The sequence below is a fragment of the Heteronotia binoei genome, chromosome 20 (assembly GCF_032191835.1).
Source record: "Heteronotia binoei isolate CCM8104 ecotype False Entrance Well chromosome 20, APGP_CSIRO_Hbin_v1, whole genome shotgun sequence".
In the NCBI taxonomy this organism is placed as follows: domain Eukaryota; kingdom Metazoa; phylum Chordata; class Lepidosauria; order Squamata; family Gekkonidae; genus Heteronotia; species Heteronotia binoei.
This window is the reverse complement of record NC_083242.1, coordinates 10383127-10400068: the sequence shown is the minus strand read 5'-3', so window position 1 is coordinate 10400068 and position 16942 is coordinate 10383127. Positions and strand designations below refer to the sequence as shown.

Below are 16942 nucleotides of genomic sequence, written 5' to 3'. Positions count from 1 at the left end.
CTTGGGGCAGTGATGCTCTGGTGCTTGGGGGGGGGGGCACAGTGGAAGGGCTTCTAGCCCCACTGGACATCCTGATGGCACTTGAGGTTTTTGGGCCACTGTGTGACACAGAGTGTTGGACTGCATGGGCCATTGGCCTGATCCAAGATGGCTTCTCTTATGTTCTTACGTGACACAGAGTGTTGGACTGGATGGGCCACTGGCCTGATCCATCATGGCTTCTCTTATGTTCTTACGTGACACAGAATGTTGGACTGGATGGGCCATTGGCCTGATACAACATGGCTTCTCTTATGTTCTTATGCTTCCTGCCGGGTGTGTAGGAGACACACACACACACAAATGGTATACACGCAAATGGATACATTAACACACAAATGTGTGTTTTATTGTAAAATATGGGGTCTCCCAATCTTTGGGAAAAAGCAGCAGTAGAAATTGAAGTAGAAATAATGCAACCCACGAGCACAGTTAAAACCTCTTCCAAAGAGACCACTCCATTTAATTTCTTTTTAAAAACCAACGAGTTATTCAACTTTCATGATTTCTATAAATCATACAGTCAGGCTGACTGAGAGTTCAGTCACTGGACTTATACTAGGCAAAACATTCAATTTCCAGGTCTTCTTAAGCAGGAGCTGGCCTGATTGCTTATTTAATATTGTAGTTTGCTGTTCAATATTGTGGACATGAAGACATACACCAAATCTCACCTGTGCTCTCACGATGGAGGGCTCAGATGAACCAGTAGGCTAGATAATTTGATGTTATTTGCTGTCTGCTTTTCATAACTGGGGCAAACCGATCACTGGTACCTGTTTACAAGGCTTGTTTTTGTAGAAAAAGCCCAGCAGGAACTTATTTGCATATTAGGCCACACTCCCTGACACCAAGCCAGCCGTGCGCTCCTGCTCAAGAAAAACCCCGCCTGTCCTGTCCTCCTTCGCATTTTCTACTTTTCAAAACTGTAGCAAACGACAGGACACAAATGGTTCCACGATTCTTGTGGGGGACGCTGTTCCCATTCCTTTGTGGGTGGAAAACCAGCTGGGCAGGGGGAAAGAAGACAACGACGACTGCAGTTTTATACCCTGCCCTTCTCTCTGAATCAGAGTCTCAGGGCAGCTTACAATCTCCTATATCTTCTTTCCCCACAACAGGCACCCTATGAAGTAGGTGGGGCTGAGAGAGCTCTTACAGCAGCTGCCCTTTCTAGGGCAACCTCTGTGAGAGCTATGGCTGACCCAAGGCCATTTCAGCAGCTGCAAGTGGAGGAGTGGAGAATCAAACACGGTTCTCCCACGTAAGAGTCCGCACACTTAACCACTACTCCATACTGGCCCTTTCAAGGACAACTCCAGCCAGAGCTCTGGCTGACCCAAGGCCATTCCAACAGCTGCAAGTGGAGGAGTGGGGAATCGAACCCGGTTCTCCCAGAGAAGAGTCCGCGCACTTCACCACGACACCAAACTGTGGATGGATAAGCCCTGGCAAGGAAAGAGTCACCACTGAGGCCAAAAGTCGGCCTCTCCCACCCCCACCACTGACACACACTCGCCTCCAGCTTATATCAGGCTGGAAGAAGAACTGCAGAACCACGCGTCACGTGTCGTTCGACTGTAAAGGAAGAGAACCCACTCCACAGAAGAAATGCAAGCATGTGATGCAGCACCCTCTGTCTCAGCAGTATCTGAACAACCCTATTAAGGCAGCCCTCCCCGATCTTTTTGAGCCTGTGGTGACCTTTGGAATTCTGACACCATGTAGTGGGTGCAACCACAAAATGGCTGCCGCAGTTTATCTCCAGATACACAGGTAAGATCCTTGTGCTTTATTGGCAGTGGCTGCCGAAGCAAAGTTTTAAAAAATCTCCACGGCCAATCAAATCTCCATTGGCCAATTAGAAGCCTTGCAGGGCAGAAGTTCCAACTGGCCTCGCCGCCTTTATAAAAAATACTTGGCAGGCACAGAGTAGTCAAAGAATCACAGAACTGGAAAGGGCCACAGAAGCCATCTAGTCCAACCCCCTGCTCAGTGCAAGATCTCTCACACATGTCTGTCCAACTCAGGGGTGGAATTCTAGCAGGAACTCCTTTGCGTATTAGGCCACACCCTCCTGATGTAGCCAATCCTCCAAGAGCTTAAGAAAAAGAGCCCTGTAAGCTCTTGGAGGATTGGCTACTCAGGAGGGTGTGGCCTAATATGCAAAGGAGCTCTTGCTGGAATTCCACCCTTGATTGGCTACATCAGGGGTGTGTGACCGAATATGCAAAGGAGCTTTTGCTGGAATTTCACCCCTGGTCCAACTGCTTTTTGAAGAGGGGAAGCTCACCACCTCTCTAGGCAGCTAATTCCACAGTTGAACTACTGTTACTATAAACTCCGCCCCCCACTCAATATTCAGCTAGTATCTTTCTGCTTGTAATTTAAACCCATTATTGCGAATTCTGGCAGATGCTTTTAGACAGGGCTTTTTAAGTAGAAAAGGCCCAGCAGGAACTCATGTGCATATTAGGCCACACCCCCTGACATCACCATTGTTTCGCGCAGGGCTCTTTTGGAGAAAAAGCCCGGCTGGAACTCATTTGCATATTAGGCCACACCCCCTGATACCAAGCCAGCTGGAACTGTGTTCCTGCTCAAAAAAAGCCCTGCTAGTTTTAGATGTACTTTTAGCTATAATCAAGATTAAACTGGGGCGGGAGGGAGAGTAAGAATTTAAATCTTCCCATTCCCAGCACTGAAAATCAAAATGGTGCCTCTGCTTTTAAAAATCCAGGAGTGGCCCTAGACTATAAAACTCTGCCCAATTTTATCCCTCCAGCCCCCAATCCTGAAATATAAAATTTGTAAATACACAACAGTAACACAACACAACAGTGCAAATGGACACCTATGTCGACACCCACCGAAACAAAGTAACCCCGCATCGAATCCTGGTTTCCCAGGAAGGCTAGCACACGGTGGCTTACGAGAGAGGAAAATGCAGTGGCATTCTGCAAGAGTACAAGCAACATGCAGTCAACAAAGCACACGGATTCTCACTCATGCGCTTGAGGGAGTGCACCAAGACCAGGCTGTTCTTTTTGCCAATCTGGCCCCAATTCTCGAGAGAGCACCCCTCCCGCCCCCACAAGCACCCTCCCAAAGCACAGCAAGACAATGACAAGGGAGGCAGGGAGAACACAAACCAGGCAGTGACACGAAAGAGAGAGAAAGAGAGAGAAAGATATGGAAGCCAGCACAAGATGGCGGCAGCACGAAAGCACCAGAGAGGAACGGGCAATGTGGAGCATGGGGGCGGGGTGGGGGAACAAACAGGTCTTGAGGAACGGGATGCAGACTGCGAATTGGGGACCGTTATCTGTCTGAGCAAGACAAGCGCTGCAATCGGTGCTGATCGCTTCCAGAGGCACGTGGTTTTATTTTAAGGGAGGGGGGAGAGAAGCCACGCGGGGAATGGATAGCTCTGGGACGCAAACTGCAGGTGAGCCTCCTCGATGCATCTGAGTCGCTCGCAAACATGGAACATACACAAAAAGCGCCTTCCGTTCCAGGGCTGTCTCTGCTGACGAGCGGCTGCTCCCAGAGGCCTAAGCTGTTCCGGGACGTGATCCTCACAAATCCGTTTTTAAACTAGCAGTGATGGAGGCTGAGCCTGTGCTCTGGTCCTTCACCTTAAGGCGGCAAAGAAGCTGCTTCATGGGAGAGTTCTCGCTCATTAGGAAGAAGGAGAGAAGAAGACGACTGCAGATTTATACCCCACCCTTCTCTCTGAATCAGAGACTCAGAGTAGCTTACAATCTCCTATATCTTCTTCCCTCACAACAGACACCCTGTGAGGTAGGTGGGGATGAGAGAGCTCTGATAGCAGCTGTCCTTTCAAGGACTACTCTGCAAGAGCTATGGCTGACCCAAGGCCATTCCAGCAGCTGCAAGTGGAGGAGTGGGGAATCAAACCCGGTTCTCACAGATAAGAGTCTGCACGCTTAACCACTACACCAAACTGGCTACCAAACTACTACTACACCAAGCAGTGTCTGACAACCTCTATGATTACTTGTTACTCTGAAGGGCCTAGCAGCGGAACTGAGGATATAGGTTGTTGGGAGAGGGGAGTCTGCCCTGCAAGAACTGGGGAGGAAATCTGGCAGAAAAAAAAAACTCTAAAAGAAGAACTGGAACAAGGAGCTTGCACTTCCTCATGCAACCTTGACTGCAAAGATATATATTTTTTAAAGTGGGGAGATGAGGTATGCAAACACTGGGCTTTTCTGCCCGATTTTCTTGGCAGCCCATCTGCAAACACTAGAATAGGTTTGGGATTGGTCCTTTCTCATGTCTACCCTCCTTTTGCATTTTCACAACTGTGGAGTCAGTTATTTTCTTCTGCGACGTGCCTTCCGTAATGAGGATTTCCAAGGAAGGATGTCTTCATTGGCGGTGACATCACGGCACACACCCCCCCCTTTTTTAAAAGGTCCTAAATGATTGCTACATTGCTATTTATTTATTTATTTGGGATTTATATCCCGCCCTTCCCACAAGTGGCTCAGGGCGGCTAGAGTGCTGTAATAGGTTTAGCAGGCTCTTTGAATTCCCACATTTAATTTGGTTTGGTGTAGTGGTTAAGTGCGCAGACTCTTAACTGGGAGAACTGGGTTTGATTCCCCGACTCCTCCACTTGCACCTGGTGGAATGGCCTTGGGTCAGCCATAGCTCTTGCAAGAGTTGTCCTTGAAAGGGCAGCTTCTGGGAGAGCTCTCCCAGCCCCACCCACCTTACAGAGTGTCTGTTGCGGGGGAAGGAGATAAAGGAGATCGTAAGCCACTCGGAGACTCTGATTCAGAGAGAAGGGAGGGGTATAAATCTGCGGTCTTCTTAAATAAAAATCTCTAGCCCTGTACCTCAGAGAGATACAAGGAAAAAGGCGTATCTCCACAGGAGAAGGGACTTACTTGAAGGAAAAATAAAACAGGGGATTCAGAGCACCTGCTACACCTATTGCTACGATGCTCTAGCAATATGTTGCTATCATAGGGCCATTTAGAAAAAAATGAAAGCACTTGTTTTGTGGGTGGCAGGGGAGAGGGAGAGCTTTGACAGTTACAGGTCCAGGGCTTTTTCTGTAGCAGGAACTCCTTTGCATGTTAGGCCGCACACCCCTGATGTAAGCAATCCTCCAAGAGCTTAGAGGGCTCTTTGTACAGGGCCTACTGAAAGCTGCAGGAGGATTGACTACGTCAAGGGTTTGTGGCCTAATATGCAAAGGGGTTCCTGCTACAAAAAAAAAAAAGCCCTGGACAGGCCAATCATCAAAAAGTGAGCTGGTCGTGGGTGGGCCAAAGAAAACCGACAGAAACGTTGTGCACAAGGGAAAAGGTGAATCAAAATTGGCTGCCAGAAAAAGATTGGCATAAAAGTGGTCTCAAAAGAACTGGGAAAAACCTGGGGGGGGAATGCAAAAATAGAGAAGCGAAAACTAAAGGCACAAAAATGCATGCGGAAATGAGGATATACTGATGCGGTTTGGGGCCAGAAAAACCCACTGTTAGGTGGCTGTTTGAAAACATGTTATTTTAGGTTTAAGGTTTACTTTGAGGAGATTTGCCTTTACAGAGAGGCAACGATCACCCCCCCCCCCCCAAAAAAAAACCAGGATGTTTTGTAGCACAGACTGGGACAAAACGCAGAAGAGAATGGCCAAGAATCCAAGGGAGGGATGGCAAAGAACGTCTGGCATTTATTGATCAGCAAGACAAGCTCCTGCGTTTGAGAAAAATTTGACAAGTCCATTCTGTTCCATTGCATCCAAGTTCGAGGGTGCTCCTAAATAAAGGAGAAGAAACCCCCAGCCCATTGCTACGATGTTCCATCTTCTGACTGCCAGAAGGAGCATAGGAAGTGTCACCGAGGAAAAGATGCTGATGCTGCTTCATCGCTAAGCGCCAGGGCAATCCGTGAGAGCTAGCGTCAGCCCTGGGCAGGAAGGGGGTGGAAGCTGGAGAGTGCAGGGAGGAGGAACGTGAAGACTTTTGGCACTGGCCCAGGGAAGAAGTAAAGTGCAGGAATGGCAAAGGTCGGTGAGGTCGGGAAGGGTTCAGCGAGAAGGACCTTGAGTTCAGTACCTGTTTTGATTTTGCGGGCGCTGTTACCAGTACGTCCGAGCACTGTCCGAGGGCTTAAACTGCCAGCTCGTATGGCTGCTACTGTCCATGGCAGCCAAATACAACTGTGATGAGGCAGGAAAAGAGAAAGAAAGAAAGAGAGAGAGAGAGAGAAAAAAAAAGAGAGAGAGTGCAGCCTCAACGTGCATGAAAAACACACAGTGCAAGCAAGTGACAACGCTGTGGCGTGTATGCCGATGACGGAGTGGGGAGGGAGGTTCTACCATCCTAGAGGAACGGAACTCGGGAGCAAAGAGAAGGAAACGAGGGGAGGGATGACCGGGGGGACAAAGAGAGAGAGACACACAGACAATGAAGCAGACGATTCCAGGGTGAGTTGTGCCTTGGTTCCCACATTATAAGCCAAGCCCAAAAGGGACGAGTCCGGTCAGCTTGGGCACCTCCAAGCGCTTACCTCTCAACAGTGCCCTGAGTAAAGGAAGTAACACAACTTGGAAAAGGGCGCAGGCCTGCGCAGCTCTCCTACTCGATGGCTGCTTCCTGTTTTTATATGACTCGGGAAAAGTACCCTGATCCTAACAGAAGAGGAGTGGCGAGAGATAGGTCTAAATCGTGCCACTTTGGTGCACCACAGTCAAGCCTGAGCCAGACGACGCCTTTGGGATGCGTGACTTGGAACAAGGCCTTGATTCACACCTGAATCCTGCTTCTCTGGCGTCTGCGTATCACAGACGGCCGCTTCCTACACTGTTAGAATCTAAATGGCGAAAACATCTCCAAAGCCACCTCTTCTACAAACTGCAGCTATATTTCCAGTCTGATTAGGTTAATCTCCCTTTCCTTAGTTTCGCAGGGTGGTGTTATCATCCATTTATTTAGATATCTATGTTCCGATGTTTTCTCCAATAGGAACCAAAAGCAGCCTACAATGCCTTTCTTCCCTCCATTTTATCCTCGTGACCACCACCCCTGTGAAGGAAGTTAGACTGAGAGAGGAGTTGACTGCCCATCCCCCCCCCCCAAGGCTGCCCAGTGAACTTCCGTAGCAAAGTGGAGATTCGAACCCAGGTCTCTCAAACTCTAGTGAAGCCCACTGGCTATAAAATCTCTCTATGGGTCTTTCTGTAGCAGACTGATCGCATTGTCCATCCTACACCTTCCCCTATGATAACGCTGTTCGTGTCTCTGGCTTCCGTTTCCCTCTCTCCAAACTCAGACATGGAATTAGGGCCACTGACTCTCTCCCCTGACTCTTGGGAGAATAAAGATTCTCTTTACAAACAGCAGCTTTACAGAAAGGTACTGCTACCAGTGCATGAATGGGGGTATTGCACTGAGCTAAAAGAGCCCCGTGGCGCAGAGTGGTGAAGCTGCAGTATTGCAGTCGGAGCCCTCTGCTCATGACCTGAGTTTGATCCCGGCGGAAGCTGGTTCAGGTAGCCGGCTCCAGGTTGGCTCAGCCTTCCATCCTTCCGAGGTGGGTAAAATGAGTCCCCAGCTTGCTGGGGGGAAAGTGTAGATGACTGGGGAAGGCAACGGCAAACCACCCCGTAAAAAGTCTGCCGTGAAAACGTTGTGAAAGCAACGTCACCCCAGAGTCGAAAACGACTGCTGCTTGCACAGGGGACTACCTTGACCTTTTTAAAAGGGGAAAGCCCATCTCACCCCCCTCATCCTCAAAATCTGAACGGCGATGGTTTCAGACACTGCGCCAAAGAATGCATCTGCATTTTCTCTGGAAAGCCAACGCTGCACCCGAGAAAGCCCATTTAAATTAAAAGGAAAAAAAAATGAAATTTAAAGACCACCGTGACAAGTACATAGCAAATCAATCAATCAATCTAGAATTCTCTGATATTAACCAGGACTGGCAGTGAGAGGTTACCACAAATCTGCTCGTCTTTTCGGAAGGGTGAGGAGGGAGCTTCCATGAATCTGGTCCAGAGACAGGGATGCCAGCTCTGCGTTGGGAAATTCCTGGAGATTTTGGGGTTAGAGCCTGGGGAGTGCAGGGTTTAGGGAGCAGAGGGATCTCGGCAGGGTGCAGTGCCCTAGAGGACATGCTCCAAAGCAGCTCTTTTCTCCAGGAGGACTGATCTCTATCGTCTGGAGACCAGCTGTAATAGCAGGAGATCTCTAGGCCCTACCTGGAGGCTGGCAACCCCGTAAGTTGCCGGGTCCCCCTTGGCCACCAACAGGAGATGGGGGAGGGGACAGGGTTGCTAGATCCTGGTTGGGAAACTCCTGGAGATTTGAAGAAGGAGCTGGGGAAAGGCAGGGACCTCCGTGGGGTACAGTGCCGCAAAGTCCACCATCCAAAGCATCCATTTTCTCCAGGAGAACTGATTTCTCTAGTTTGGAAAAGAGCTACCTGGAGGCTGGCAAAGGTTCTTAAGCAGGGGCGGAATTCTAGCAGGAGCTCCTTTGTGTGTTCTAGCAGGAGTTCCTCTAGCAGGAATTCTAGCAGGAGTTCCTCCACACACCCCTGATGTAGCCAATCCTCCAAGAGCTCACAAGGCTCTTTTTTGTAAGCTCTTGGAGGATTGGCAACATCAGGGGGTGTGGCCTAGCATGCAAAAGAGTTCCTGCTAGAAAAAAAATCCCTGGACAGGATGTTTTCAAGGTCATTAATTCATAGGGTATCCGTAAGTCAGAAGTGATGTGACAGCACTTGACACACAGAATCGCTCCCGTAAGGAGTCAAGATTCCGGCTCCTCAGATACCTAACCTTCTCATAACTGCATATGGGTAACAGTGCAAATTAGGCTCACTTGTCTGCTGCCTGGGAAAGAGTGAATGAGGATATCCAAGGCAAGATTAATATCCATTCCTTTTTCTCTAGCAGGAAGAAAAGACCACATTTCTGATGGAAGTCAACAGTGCCATCCTTTGAAGAAATACTCCAGTTAGATCCCATTGATTTCAGTACGTTCAGACTGGAGTAACTCCATTCGGGATTGCATCGTTAGTTACCTTTCTATAGCTATAAGCAGTGGTGGAATTCTAGCAGGAGCTCTTTTGCATATTAGGCCACACACCCCTGATGCAGCCAATCCTCCAAGAGCTTACAAGGCTCTTTTTTGTAAGCTCTTGGAGGACTACATCAAGGGGGTGTGGCCTAATATGCAAAGGAGCTCCTGCTAGAATTCCACCGCTGATCTTAAGGGTTCCTCTTTTTATAGATTGAAAACGCATGTCCTGCCTTATTCTATGGTCAGGGTGGTTTTCAATGATTTTGCCAGCTGGGTACTAAGGTTGCAATCCTCAGCAAACTTGCCCCCTTCTCGGTCAGCTGAAGCCAATGGACTTAGAAGGGCGCTTAGAATGGCCCTGTAAAGTACCACCTGCTCAATGCCAAAGTGGGTCACTTATTGCAAAGTAGTGTTGGTGTAAGACTGCAACCAAAGAGAGAATCAGGAAATAAAATCTGAATCTGGAGCAGTTTGTGGGCCTATCAAAACCTTCCATGAAAGGAATTTCTACTAGACAAAAGAGAGAAAAATAAACACACCCCGAGAAATTCAAAGTACAAATATCAAAACACAAAAAGGACTTCCGCCCCCTACAAGAATACAACAGCAAGGCAGATTTTGGAGAAGGATTCGGTGTTCATGTCCAAACGGAGCATGCTCTGCAACCTCAAGAGGTGGGTCTTGCAATCCTGCATAGGGGCTGGGCTGATGGTGTGCGTGTCGTCTGCTAGAAATCTGCTAATGAACACAAAGTGGAATTTGTGCAGATATTAAAGTAACGTGCATTTACTTTCATTGTTGAACAGCTATCCTGACACGTGACCAGAAGATGCAAGTGGAGTAGATCCCGCCTTTGACTGACTAGTAGCTGATTATACATTCTGCAAATATCTGCCTTACCCTTCCAAAACAGTAAATACAGACTTACAGAGGGAGGTGGGGACTCTCGGCCAATCAATGGGGTGTTCTCACAGCGAGGATTCTGGAAATTTGCATTTTGGCTCCTGGAGTGGAGAGGGGGGGGAGAAAAATAGTGTGAAAAGGTAATTTCTTTGTAAAAACAGCAATGACTGAGAGAATCACAGAATCGTTAACATGCATTCACTGGCAAAATGGTAATGGTCTGGGAATCTTATTGATAATGGTGCCCAACACAAGGAATTCTGTACTGTCTCTCCCACAGAATGGGTTTTAAATAAGAGCCAAAAGATTAGTAACCACATGAAGAAGAAACTGGATTTATATCCTGCCCTCCACTCCGAATCTCAGAGTGGCTCACAATCTCCTTTATCTCTACCCCCCCCCCCCCGCACAACAGACACAATGTGAGGTGGGTGGGGCTGAGAGGGCTCTCACAGCAGCTGCCCTTCCAAGGACAACCTCTGCCAGAGCTATGGCTGACCCAAGGCCATTCCAGCAGCTGCAAGTGGAGGAGTGGGGAATCAAACCCAGTTCTCCAAGATAAGAGTCCGCATACTTAACCACTACATCAAACTGACTCTAAATTAGCCTGCCCCCAAATGACAATGAAATAGTCCTGCCCTGTTCCAAGAATGTAACTCATTTTCCTTTTTCGCTTGGTAGTCCATGCTATTTAAACACGGAAATGAAGGCATGGGGAGAGATCATTCAGAGACTTGGGAAAATGCACCATCGAAAGTGCTCAGTTTCGTGGAATCCAAAAGTGGCTGCGCTTAGCAAGTCATTTGAGTCAGTCGCAGGCTAAACAGGGATTGATACCCAGAAGCAGATGCCAGACAAGGTTTCAGCAGGCTTTAGAGACAGCTTTCAACCTGCAATGGGGTGGCCCTGCTTTCAAATCAAATCTTCTCTGCCTTGCACCATGTATGCCTTTGGTGTTAACAGATGCTGTAGAATGTTCGTTCTGGGACGAACGAAGGAGCAAACGATGGAGATCATCTCGTTTGGAAAAACAAACCGGGCAGCAGACCGGTACCGGTCCATGGCCTGTTAGCAACCAGGCCGTTACTTGTATAATTATTTCATTATATATTACAATACAGTAATAATAATAATAATAATAATAATACCAACAACGACAACACTGGATTTATATCCTGCCCTCCACTCCAGATTTCAGAGTCTCCGAGCGGCCCACAATCTCCTTTACCTTCCTCCCCCACAACAGACACCCTGTGAGGTGGGTGGGGCTGAGAGAGCTCTCCCAGAAGCTGCCTTTCAAGGAGAACTCTGCAAGAGCTCTGCAAGGCCATTCCTGCAGCTGCAAGTGGAGGAGTGGGGAATCAAACCCAGATAAGAGCCTGCAACCTTAACCACCATGTCTAGCTAACAGAAATAAAGTGCACAATTGTATCATCCCCAAACCATCTCCCTTCCCCAGTCCTTGGAAAAATTGTCTTCCACAAAACTGGTCCCTGGTGCCAAAAAGGTTGGGGACACTCAACACCCAGCCTTTGACTTCTTTTTCCTTTCCTACCCTGCTCCCAGAAATCTTTTCAACCAGAGACACCCCAGGACCCAAAGCCCGTGCCTGCCGAGCGTGCACTCTGCCCTCCCCCCCGCGCCATCTACTCACATGTACTCCGTGACGGGAGCGTTGCTAACCGTGTGCGCTGCTGCCGGAATGCTGGTCTCGCTGCCGTAGCTGCTCCCGCAGCTGTACAGGCTGGGCATGTGCACCCGGTACAGGTTGTCGTGGGTCTGCCTGTTCCCTTGAGCTGTGGATTCATCCTCTCCATCATCCTCTGAAGCCCTGCAAGGGAAGAGCGGGTGTGCGTTTGCAAATCGAAAGCTTCTCTCGAGACATTCCAAGGGCTGCTCCGAAGACAAGAAAACTGAGCGTGTGGGCTTTCCCTCTCTGCTCAGCCTCCTCTGCAAACGCACAGCTGAATACTCGCACAGGGAAATTCGGCGTGGCAACAGAGCATGTATTGCAGAGAGACCAAATCTTCCCAGCAAGCGGCGTGACTCAGCCCTCCCACAAACACCATCTGGGCTCTTAAACCTCGCATTTCCAGTCACTGTGCTTCCCACGGAGCTTGCCAGAATTCCACACAACTAACACTGGTTTGGCACACAGTAAGAAAGCTTGTTTCAAGAGCCTCTGAAAACATAACTGAACCCGTACGCAACCTGTGTTCTCTGGCTGGCCGTAATGAAACAGCGCTTTTCTGGAAGCAAGTGCTTTCTGTGACTTCCGTTGGTTTCCAGAGATTGGCAAAACGTGCTGGAAGGCCTATTCCACCAGATTTGGCACAAAAACACACACCTCTGTGATCTTCTATACCACGTTAAGTTTGCCACCCTGTACTACAGTGCAATTGTCAAGCATGGTAGAATTCCATTGGTAATTAATTGTTTTAGGGTCCTCCATAAAGCTGGTCTGTGAAATATCATGGAGGGCTAAAGTGTGTTAGATCTGTTATTCTTTCCCCCTTCCCTGCTTTATTGCTGTGAAGTAGAGTAGAAAGAAGCAAAACCAACTTGAGAAAGAGTAATCGACACCTTCCCATACATTCCCGGATGGGAGTATGAGCCATCTGGAGAAAGCAAGGACGAGATACTGATAACATTATGGGAATGTAGACATTTATGATAGTTTATGTGTTAGAGCGTATCCCTCGCCCACTCTTTTGGAAATCCTTTGAAGTATGCCTTAAAAGTAGTGTATCAATGTATATGTGGTATCACTCTCAAGAACCTGTATCCAGGCAGCGTATCAGTCTGTCAATAAACGTAGTTTTGTATCTACTTGACTCGTCATTGAAAACTGCATGCTTGACAGCAATCTCCTGATCAAAGGTGAGGGAAGGGAAAATATTGAGTTGTGTGTTAGCGAAGAGGGAAGGCACCCACTTTTGGTAATTTTAACAGCATCCTCAGTTTTATTAGCCATTATCGAAAATGTTTAAGAGCGTTTTAGTTTTTAAAAATCATTCGTTAAAATATGTTTAACTGCACTTCTATCCTGTTTTTCTTTCCATCGGAGAACGCCCCTGATGGGGCACCGAAGGGAACCGCTCAGCTTAGCTGTACTGCCTACTCTCCGAGCATACTGCAATAATACTGGAGGTTGTCTTGTCCTAGTATCTGCCCTTTTTCTGAAAAGCCAAACTCAGGGATAAGAATTGCAATCCCATCATTAAAAACTGCATAAACCCTCAAATTGCATAAAGAGCAGCAAGTGCCGCTATGACCACAAAGAAGCAGCAGAGATTATGTTCCCACAGTGAATCACAATCGCCAAGGGAGCATGACTTAACTCATGCCATGAATGCGGGTCGGTCTGAAGAGGGCAGCACTGAGCAACAATTAAGTAACATTACCCTCTGATGCCCAAAAATCAGATGGCAGTGAAGAATCACTGCTATGCAGACCTGAATTATTCAAGAGTGCTTTTCTATGCATGCAACAGAGTTGCACAGCAGTACACGATTCACAAAGTTAACTTGGATAAATTATTAGAGACTCTGATCCACAGTACCGTGATTAGATTGCTGAAACTAGGATTCTCCTATGCAATTTCTGCATCATTTCATGTGTCAGGCTAACACAGTTTGCTTCAGGGCTGTTTATTGATTTCTGCCTAGGTTCTATACATTTAATTCTATTGTATCATTTACTTGAACGTCCAACCCTGCCAATTATTTTGACCCATTCTGTGTAATCTGCCTTGAGTCCAAGTGAGAAAGGCAGATTATAAATAAGGTAAATAAAATAATGTAAATCAAACAAAGAAATCAAACCAACATGAGAATACCACCTTTACCAACACCAGACATGCAAGGGACAGTCCTAACCCCCATCTTGTAAAATGCTCTTGATCAAAACCAGGGGTGGAATTCTAGCAAGGAGCTCCTTTGCATATTAGGCCACACACCCCTGATGTAGCCAATCCTCCAAAAGCTTACAAAAAAAGAGCCTTGTAAGCTCTTGGAGGATTGGCTACATCACAGGGGTGTGGCCTAAAATGCAAAGGAGCTCCTGCTAGAATTCTACCCCTGACCAAAACTTAGCCCTATACCAGCACATCTTAGTTCAACCAACACCAAACTGGTGCAGAGGCCAAGAAAAGACGAAAAGGCTGTGGCTCAGGGGCAGAGCCTCTGCTTTGCCTGCAGAAGGTCTCAAGTTCAAATACCAGCATCTCCAGTTAAAAACACCAGGCAGCAGGCGATGTGAAACACCTCTGCCTGAGACCCTGGAGAGCCGCTGCCAGTCTGAGTAGACAATAATGATCCTTAGGGTTTGTAGAATCTTTCGGGATCAAGTGCCGTGTTCTACTGGAGAAAGTTTTCCTTCCAGACGTTTCGTTCTCAGCTGCAGAGAACATCCTAAGGATGTTCTCCGCAGCTGAGAACGAAACGTCTGGAAGGAAAACTTTCTCCAGTAGAACACAGCACTTGATCCCGAAAGATTCTACAAAGCCTAATGATGTTACCAGCCGTGAAAACCTGAAATCTTTGATAATAATGATCCTGATGGACCGATGGTCTGATTCAGTAGAAGGCAGATTCATATGTGTTCACATGCCAGGGAAGTGGAGGGTCAAATTATCCTAAGCCTCCTTCCGCTCACTATGTACCGTTAACGTCTACAAATGCTATAAAGGTTGAAGGAGCTTGGTATGTTTAGCTTGGAGAGGAGACGACTGAAAGGAGATATGATCACCATCTTCAAGTACTGGAAGGGCTGTCACTCAGAGGATGGTGTGGAGCTGTTTATGCTGCCCTAGAAGGTTGGACAAGAACCGACGGGTTGAGATTAAATCAAAAGTGTTTTCAGCTAAGCATTAGGAAGAACTTCCTGACAGATGGTTTGTCAGTGGAACAGGCTTCCTCGGGAGGGGGAGGGCTCTCCTTCTCTGGAGGCTTTCAAGCAGAGGCTAGACGGCCATCTGACAGCCATACTGATTCTGTGAACTCAGGCAGACTGTGAAAGGAAGTGCAGGAAGGGTTGCATCCGGCGATTTTTTTGAGCAGGAATGCAGTTCCGGCTGGCTTAGTGTCAGGGGTGTGTGGCCTAATATGCAAATGAGTCCCTGCTGGGCTTTTTCTACAAAAAGGCCCTATGTGAAACAATGGTGATGTCAGGGGTGTGGCCTAATATGCAAATGAGTCCCTGGCTGGGCTTTTTCTACAAAAAGGCCCTATGTGAAACAATGGTGATGTCAGGGGTGTGGCCTAATATGCGAACGAGTTCCTGCGGGGCTTTTTCTACCCCAAAAGCCCTGGTTGCAACAGTGCATCATGGTCCCTTCTTATATGCCCAGGGAATTTCTGATCACCATTTCGGGGTGAGGAAGCAATTTTTCTCCAGGCCAGGGATCCTAAAGATTTTTTTTTTTTTGCCATCTTCTGAGCACAGAATAGGGGACACTGGGTATGTGTGTGGGGGGAAGTACTTGTGAAATTCCTGAATTATGCAAGGGGTTGGACTAGATGACCCTGGAGGTCCCTTCCAACTCTGATTCTAAGTGGTATAAGCAGAAATGCTTCCAGAGCAAAGCTTGATTCCAGTGGCACCTTTAAGACCAACAAAGTTTTATTAAAGGTATAACCTTTCATGCACAAGCGCATTTCTTCAGATACAGCGCTTGCGCACGAAAACTTATAACTTTGGTCTTGAATAAAATGTCAGTCTTAACGGTGATACTGGACTCAAACTTCGTTCTGCTACTTCAGACCAACATGGCTATCCACCTGACTCTATCCACTGAATTCAATGGAACTGAAAAACACATCCCACCCCCCACCCCCCTTCACACTCACAGGGCTGCTTAGGATACTATGCAGTTTGTGGAGCATGCCACAAGAGGGCACTGGACTTTTCCAATAGGAAGGATGGCTCTGCAGCCGCACAGCACTTCCCAAAGGAAGCTCAGTGTGTGATCTAGCACATTAGTGGTCAAACTTGGTTAATGTAAGAGTCACAGGGCATAAACGTCGGATGTTTGAGAGCCGCAAGGAAGGAAAGAAGGAAGCAAATAGATGGGGGAGGGAGAGGTGGAAAGAAAGCAACTTTAACTATAAATGCATTTTCTAAACTGCCAGCTGGCTTGGCTTGGCGAAGTGATTTAAAGAGGCAAATGCCTTTTCCAAGCCAGCGGAAGGGGTGGCTGGGTAGAGATGGGGCTTTGAGAGCCACACAATATGTCCGAAAGAGCCACATGTGGCTCCCGAGCCGCAGTTTGGCTACCCCTGATCTAGCAGCATTGTGGCTGCACAAGACAGCTTGTCAAATCCTATGAGGAAAGGTTGAAGGAGCTGGGGATGTTTAGCTTGGAGAGGAGGCGGCTGAGAGGTGATATGATCACCATCTTCAAGTACTTGAAGGGCTGTTGTCTAGAGGATGGTGTGGAATTGTTTTCTGTGGCCCCAGAAGGAAGGACCAGAACCAAGGGGTTGAAATTAAATCAAAAGAGTTTCCGGCTCAACATCAGGAAGAACTTCCTGACCGTTAAAGCGATTCCTCAGTGGAACAGGCTTCCTTAGGAGGTGCTGGGCTCTCCTTCCTTTGAGGTTTTTAAACAGAGGCTAGATGGCCATCTGACAGCAATGAGGGTCCTGTGAATTTAGGGGGAGGTGTTTGTGAGTTTCCTGCATTGTGCAGGGGGTTGTACTAGATGACCTTGGAGGTCCCTTCCAACTCTGTGATTCTATGATTCTATGAAATGTATCTCCTTCCTGCCTATTTCCAAGACCCCTCCCTGACAGTTCGCTGCAGCTGGCAAAACAGGGTGGGAGGGGGATCTCCACCAACTGTAGGAGCCTTTGTGGTTGGCAAGGAGCCCAAAACAATAACCATCGTTTGGAACTGACAAGGTGGGGTTTGGGGCGTGCCCAGGATCCATGTGGCTA

General features: G+C 47.8%; 2 protein-coding genes across 2 annotated transcripts in view; one reads left to right on the top strand and one right to left on the bottom strand.

The window, feature by feature from the left end:
* TTYH3 (tweety family member 3) overlaps positions 1-16942 on the bottom strand; it is a 112425-nt gene that overhangs the window by 3193 nt on the left and 92290 nt on the right. Inside the window, exons 12-14 of the mRNA XM_060260488.1 lie at positions 11659-11835; positions 10030-10105; positions 6129-6232 (exon numbers count right to left, since the gene is read on the bottom strand). Coding sequence (XP_060116471.1) covers positions 6152-6232; positions 10030-10105; positions 11659-11835 — 334 coding nt within the window. The 3' untranslated portion in view covers positions 6129-6151. The remainder of the gene's footprint in view (positions 1-6128; positions 6233-10029; positions 10106-11658; positions 11836-16942) is intronic.
* LFNG (LFNG O-fucosylpeptide 3-beta-N-acetylglucosaminyltransferase) overlaps positions 1-16942 on the top strand; it is a 139506-nt gene that overhangs the window by 80575 nt on the left and 41989 nt on the right. The window lies entirely within an intron of this gene.